The sequence below is a fragment of the Thalia democratica genome, chromosome 7 (genome assembly GCF_965202585.1).
Source record: "Thalia democratica chromosome 7, ktThaDemo2.hap1.1, whole genome shotgun sequence".
Classification (NCBI taxonomy): domain Eukaryota; kingdom Metazoa; phylum Chordata; class Thaliacea; order Salpida; family Salpidae; genus Thalia; species Thalia democratica.
Genome location: NC_139171.1, coordinates 2,704,921 through 2,712,799, shown reverse-complemented (window position 1 = coordinate 2,712,799; position 7,879 = coordinate 2,704,921). Strand labels below are relative to the sequence as shown.

Here is a 7,879-nt window from a genome sequence, read left to right as displayed (position 1 = left end):
CCAAAATTGAATATTCGTGCTGCAAAGGCGACTTATGTAACAGCAGTAATTTGTTGAAACTAAACTTTTACGTTTTTGTTTTGGCTGTTTTTAAAGTCTTGTTTTAAAAAGTTTAAATGAAATTTTAACTTATGTAAGCTATGATGACATACTTATTTAAAATTATTTCATGTAACGTAAAGTTTTACCACTAAAAGTTCTTACTTTAATAGTTTGTACAACTATCTATTTAAGAAACAATTAAAATTTGATGTCTAATTCAATATAATACTTTTATTCTGATTTTAGTTAGAAAAATTGATTTTTTGAATTTAATAAACTAAAAGTTTATTGGTTGGTGTTAAACGATATATTAGTATAATTAAAATAAATAAATATATTGTTTATTGAACGATAAAAAAAGCGCTAAAAAGTTTGGTCTAAGGACCTAGTGTACAAAGGAACCTTTCGGTTATCGAGTCGTACACCACATATAAATGAATAGTTCATTTAAATATTTGTTAACTAGTAAACAAGTTGAACTTTAAAAATGTACTGTTTTACTTTTTCTATTCATATTTATGTTTTTGTCACTAATCAAAAATAAAAAACAAGAAATCCAGATAAGTCTTATTATGGAAGCAGAAAAATATAGTAAAATAGTATAATAGCAAAATGTTTAAAGATAAGTGTTTGTTTATCAAAACTCCAAACCACTGTACCTAAACCGAAGATTGTTTCTAAAGTTTTTCCTCTAAAAAGTACAAAAATCTGATTTGTTTTTATTTTTGGTACTTTTCATTTACTCAATGGTAATTGAGAAGTAGATTTCTTTTGAGAAAGTTAGTACAAAAAACTACTGATAAAGTATTATTTTTATATTACTAACGTGTCTTTATTTGTATTAGTGCCGAAAAAAGTATATATTGTACAATATTTTACACAATACTAGTATTTCAAATATCGTTTTATACTAAACAGTATATAATAACATTTTGCATACAAAATAAATTTAATAAAACTTACTATTTTATCAAAAACTTAACTAGTTTTCTGAATCTGTAAAAAGCTTAAAAAGTAATTAACTTTTAAAAAATACTGTCTTTACAAATAAAAAAAACAGTTTACTTAAACATGAAACATATTAAAATTTATCACATAATGAAACCACTTTATAACAAGAAAGTTTTGAAAACCAAGATATTTTTTAATGAACTTGTTTACTTAAGATACAACTTCATGTGTCGTCTAAGTTTTAAAATTAAACATATATATATATATACCACAGATGCTCTTGTGTTAAAACTTTGTTTTGATTAACGGCGTTTCACTACTCTCAAATAAGTTTAAGAACAGATCTACGGAGTCTCAATTTTGAATATTTTTGTCGTTCAACAAAAAATACTTACTTATTGTAACAAATTTGGTTGTTTACACAAGTTATTAAGTTTTACCGTAATTAAGGTAGTTCGTAACTTTTTTATTTACAACAAAAATGTTAAAAAACTTCAATTGATTTAGTTTAACTTGTAAATTCAAAACAACACCCTCTAAAACTTATACACAAAGTTACGTGAAATAAAAACGTGTAAATTCGAAAACAATTTCAGAAAAAAGTTGATATTTTTACCACTAAAGTTTGTTGTCCACAGCACAAGCTTGTAAGCAACAACCTGAATCAACAGGAAGGTTTATACCGTCTGTCCAAGTATCTGTGTTGAGGTTGTAGATTTCTACAGAATCCACCGTACATGGACATGAATGACTTGTATCATCCGTTATTACGTCAGTCATCCCATCAATAACATACACGAGGTTTCCAACTCTGCAACAAGCAAAATCATATCGATCAACTACCATTGGAGACATCATGATGAACTTGTTCGTGTCTGGAGAAAACATTTCCACTGTGTTTAGTGGACTCTTATTTGCACCAAATCCGGCAAACAGGAACATATTGTCCTTATAAACAATTACTTTGTGACCATACCTTGCTTGTATCATTTTAACTTGTGATGAAGATGTTGTTTTATTAACCGGATCATATATTTGTATTGTGTTGAGTATTTTGCAATTTCCATCATCATCACATCCCAATCCACCAACAATCCAAACTTTATTGAGGTAATAAACAACTTCAAACCTATCTCTTTTCGTTTCAATGTTTTCACAACTCCATTGTTTGCTGATTGTATTGAAAAATTTGCTTTCTGCATCATTATAAGATGTTGTACGAAGAACTAAAATGTTGTTTCCAACCCTGCATGAAGTGCACCAGTCATATTTTTTATTTGATGGAAATTTGTGAAACTTATTGTTCAATGTTGAAATTCCTTTCTCACCAACTACGTAACAAACATTATTAATTTCGTGAATGCCGTTTATAAAACCTACTGATTCAGGAAACTTGTTTATTTTAACCCATTTATTCTCATCTAAAAAATACTGGTAACTATGTTTGTTCCATTTATCTACAACTAAAATTGCTTTTGCTTCTTCATTACTTTCTTTGACTTTATTTTGTTGACCTGTAAGTTTAAAAAATTCTAAATTTTTGAAAAACTACCATAGTTGAACAACAGTTGTAGCATTGAAAAATGTATTTAGCTTTTTTGTTACTTAACCTAATAAAATTTACTGTGAAAATGTTTTGTAATGATAACCCAATTGTAATGACTTTATTTATATATCAATTTGAAACAATTGTTTTCTTCCACTTAACTCGAAAGCTTTAAAATTAATGAAAAAACTTGTTGCAATAGACATAAAACATATCCTTAAGTTGGTTATTATAAGTTGTATTATGTACGTGATACTAAATGTTACTTGTTTTTAAATTTATCCAGCTAAATAAAGTGGTTTGAGTTTATGATTTTCTTCAAAATTTTACTTAAAATAAGATATGATAAATCCTACCTGAATTACTCGTTTTGATTATTTCAGTTTCTTTTTTCTTAGATAATTTCACGTCAAACTTATTGAAGAAACATGGTAAACTATCAGTAGTTTTTATATCAGGTTGATTGGAGGAACATGGTAAATTTTCAGGAGTTTTTATATCAGGTTGTTTGGAGGAAAATGGGAAATTTTTAGGAGTTTTCGTTGCTAATTCTTGAGAGGAACATTCGGATTGAGCTTGAGCTGAACTAAATGAAACTGTTAAAATAATTAAATTTTCTATTTATTAATCATATAATTAGATAAAATAAATTTTTTATTCTTGATTTCACCCTTAGTTTTATTGATAAATGTTAAAGAAATGTTTTGATTATTTCTTTAGTTTTCGAAAAAAGTTATTGTCAATAAAATGTTATGAATTAGAGTTAGCTTAATTTTCTATAAATCAGAAAACGCATGATTTTTAAATAGCTAAATATTTAAAATATTAACTGACCTGTACTCTTATTTATAAAATCATCTGAAATCAATTTATTTAATGTTGATGAAAGTTTGATCTTTAACTTTTTATTTTCTGCTTCTAAAGTTCTTGCAGATTCATTTTGTTCTTTCAAAGTTATCATTTCTTCAGAAGTTGACTTTAAGTTTCGTTCGAGTGATTTGATATCCGCTTTCAACCTATTATTTTCTTCTAATAATTTCTTAATTTCTGCCTGTAAATTTTTCACAGCTGACTGGTTTAAAGCATTTTGTTCTTTCAAAATTTTTGATTCTTGAGATATTGTATTAAAGCTTTGTTTTAGTGTTTTCATATCTACTCTAGAGTTTGCTTTTTCGATTAGCAATTTTTCTATTTTACCATATTTTGTATCTGATTCTTTCCGCAAAGCTCTCATTGCAACACCAATGGTTTTAAGGTTCTCCTCTAACTTTGAGTTTTTAGTAGAATAATCTTTGTTTTTTTCTTCAAGAAAAACTATTCTTTTGATAAACATATTCTGAAGTATTGTATTGCTTTCATTAAAAACTTGCAAGATAGTTTTAGTCTCATCAGATGATCCTTTGTAAACAATATCTGTATCTTCATTAACAGAAGGATAAAGTTTTTGCACAATATTTTTCTTTTCAACCTTACATCTGCAGTCAGGGCAAGTCATTCTGTTATCTAACCATTGCTGAATGCATGTTTTGTGGAACAAGTGTCCACACTTCAACACGGATATTTCTTCATCACAAAAATTTAAATTTTCAGTGCATATAGAGCAACACACTGACATTTTTAATAACCTGAAATTTATACATTTTGTACTACTATCAACTATATATATAGATACTTACTAGGTAATTAGAAGTTAGTAGTCTAAAATGCAAGCTTGGTGTTATTATTCATATTTAACAAAAGTTAATGTGTCAAATCTTTTTTTTTTTAATCAAAAAAATTAATAAAATTTTACAAAAGTAATGTTTATTTTTTATGTTTTATATGTTGAATAAAAAACTATAGTTTATTTTATATAGTTTTTAGGTTATTAAAAGTTAAACTCATATTATATTACCTAAGGTATTTTTTTTGTTATCTTATTTGCCTTTCATCAAAATTTAAAAATAAGTTAAGTAAAATAAATTGTAAAATACAAAACTGAGGGTAAATTTAAAACATCTAAACTTAAAAAGCTGCACAAAACTTAAATTTAAAGTGCTTAAAGTTTAATTCAAAGTTTTTACTTTTACTTTAAAAGCAATTAAATTCAAAACTTATCACAATATAGTTCATTCTATACATAATGTGAATAAAAGTCTCTTAAATCATTATTATACTAATTAAAAAAAAATATCTGATACTAAAGAATAAAAAAACCTGTTCTATATAACAAAGTTGTTAAAGAACCAAAATACTTTTGTTTATTTAATAAAACATCTAAATACCTTAAACTTTGTAATTTTAAGTATAACACCAAATAAAAGTCATTTTAAACATTTTCTAGATCCAAACTTATTCCTTTAACACAAAGTTTAAGTTCTATAGATTGAACGTTAAATAGAAAACAAATGTTTTGTGTTTCTAAACTTTTTTATAATTAAAAAGATTAAAACACAACTTTTAAAACTACAATTGACTTTGTAAAATTATTTATAATTTTACAGTTGTTCTAAACTACATTGAACAAAAATCAGCTTGTTCTATCTATGAAATGCTAGTAAATACTTTAAAGCGTTCAAGCGTTCATATAGAACGAGCTTTCAACAGAAGTTATGCCTGTTTGGTAGAAGGTTTTTTCTCAAATCAAATTAAGATAACTTCAAGATTGGGAAGTCAACCGTGAAATAAAAAACTTTTTTTTTTGAAAAAGTTTAAACTAAAAACTTTAATTCTTAATTTGTAGTTTAAAAATAAGTTTCGAAACTATTTCACTAAATTTAATAAGGAATTAACTTATAATTTTTAAGCTTATTACCAAAATAGTATACAAAAATCTTAGTCTTCGGTTTTTTCTGTTCAGTTTATTGAACAATAAAATCTGTGTTCAATATGAATATTTTTACATTGACCGGAGCTTTTTAAGTACGCACCTCTACTTGAAGACTGTGCGTACATTTTTAGAACTATTTTTTTGTATTAAGTATCGTAAATAGTAAAATATAATATACAATTATTATTAAAAGTAAAAATTTTCTACATTAAACTAACTTAATGGTAATGTAAAATTTATCTATGTGTGCTACTAGAATATACAGCTTGAAATTCCATTAAAACTATTTGATTATCGAACAGGAAACCTACGATTTAATTTAAAATACCTTTAAAACGAATTTTGACAGTTTCTTTTGAAATGTAAGTCTTTTAGAAACTATAACTAACGCAACATTCACAACACACACAGTATCGGAATAGTCTGAGCTACAAAATAATGATTTAGTTATGGGTAGCTGTCTAAATTGCACGAGCGTACAAAATTGCATGGGGGAAAAAATTGCACGAGTGCACAAAATTGCACGAAGATACTTTTGCACGAAGGTGCTTTTGCACGAGGGGTTAAAATTTTACGAAGATACTTTTGCACAAAGGGTCACTTTTGCACGAAGACACTTTTTCACAAGCAGACAATTTTGCACAGAGACAATTTTAATTTTATTATTTTTATTTTTTTATGAATTATTATTTTTTCTTTAGTTTTAGTATTATTTTTTTTACTATCACTGTTACCCTTAACCCTTACCCTCGGTCGGCAGCTTTTTTAAAATTAATTTATATATTTTTTTTTTGTTAGAATAATTTTTATTATTTATTTCTTTTTTTTTATTTTTACTATCACTGTTACCCCTAATTTTCACCCTCGGTTAGTAACTTTTTTTTTAGTCTTTTTTTTTGTTGTTTCTGTTTATTTTTAATTTTTAATTGTTTTTTTTTACTCTCGTGCAAAAATGTTACTCGTGCAAAATTGACCCTCGGTGCAAAATCGTCTTCGTGCAAATTTCGCTTCGTGCAATTTTTTGCTTTTGTGCAATTTAGTTCTCGTGGAATTTAGTTCCCTCGTGCAATTTAATAAACTCGTGCAATTTTATCTTTGTGCAATTTAGACCCGTTCCCCTTTTAGAAACTACAACTAAAGGCAACATTCACAACACATACAATTACTATCGGAATATTCTGAGTTACAAAATAATAACTTAGTTATAAATTACATCACAGTCAAAATAAATACGTCACAATAAATACTATTACACCAGAATAAACAACAATACATCGCAACAACATTGTTACACTACAGTATCAACATTAATACGTCAGAGTCAAAATTATTACGTCATAGTCAATATTATTACATCACAATCAACATCGGTACGTCAAAATCAATATTGTTACGTCACAATCACAATTAACTATTTATTATTATTTTGTTTATAATTATATAATATAATATTATTAGAGCACAATTAACATTATTACATCAGAATCAAGGTAGTTAAGTCACAATTAGCATTATTACGTCACCATCAACATTATTACAGCGCTTAATCAATATTATTACGTCACATTAAACATTATCAAGTCACAATTAACATAATAACATCAGAATCAATGTAATTAAGTCACAATTAGCATTATTACGTCACAATCAACATTAATAAATCACGATTAGCATTATTTTGTCCCAATAACTCTTATACTTTTTCTAGTTTCTAAAATCTTGCATAGACTAACATAATTAATTTTTAGTTTTAATAAATAAATAATTTAATATTTTTTTTTACTTTGTAATTTTTATTTTTTCTGTTCATAACTTTAACCTTTATACTATTTACACAGATCTATACTGAATTTTTTATAACTGGTTAACAAATTTACTGAGTGAAAATATTTAAAATAAATAATAATTCTTTAGTAAAAAATAAGAGCTTTATGTTTGTTGATAATGAATCAGTATTTAATTTACTACCTAAAAACCAAACAAAAATTGTCGTTTTAAATATTTTAAACTAACGTAAATTTAAAAAAAGATAATCAAACGAAATATAAAAAATATAAACAAAAACAAATATTTTGGTAATTATAATTTACAACAATAGTTCAGGTATTATGTTTCTTCCGTTACATATTTTAAGTATTTAAATAAAAATGAACAGTGTACAGTACTTTGTACAACATTATTTTTTTTAACTAATCAAAGTTTAGTCTCATTTCAAAAGTTACATCAAAATGTGTTTTGTTTTATATTCTCAAAATTCAACATTGTTTTCAAAAGTTCGACTTTAAAACCCGATTTAAAAACAGAACTTTAAAAACAAATACTTCCATATACAAACAATATTTTAATAAATTGTATATATTAAAATTAAGTTTCTTTTTAACGACTAAATTGATAACGAAATTAGCAAATTTTTATACTTTTTAGAAACATTTAATGTTATGCAAACATCTTAACTAACCTAAGTAACTTAATTACGACAAAACTAAGATATACATCGAGCTTAATATCGTTTGTTATCAACAAATTGTTTT

The 7,879-nt window shown here is 25.5% G+C and overlaps 1 protein-coding gene across 1 annotated transcript; it reads right to left on the bottom strand.

Annotated features, from left to right (window-relative positions):
* Positions 1-1,219: 1,219 nt before the first annotated feature.
* On the bottom strand, positions 1,220-4,159 carry LOC145840683 (uncharacterized). The gene is made up of 3 exons (XM_082948009.1): positions 3,374-4,159; positions 2,896-3,135; positions 1,220-2,507 (listed from the first exon to the last, which is right to left on the bottom strand). The coding sequence occupies exons 1-3, from the start codon at positions 4,152-4,154 to the stop codon at positions 1,612-1,614; spliced, it is 1,917 nt and encodes a 638-aa protein (XP_082804135.1). The 5' UTR covers positions 4,155-4,159; the 3' UTR covers positions 1,220-1,611.
* Positions 4,160-7,879: the final 3,720 nt, after the last annotated feature.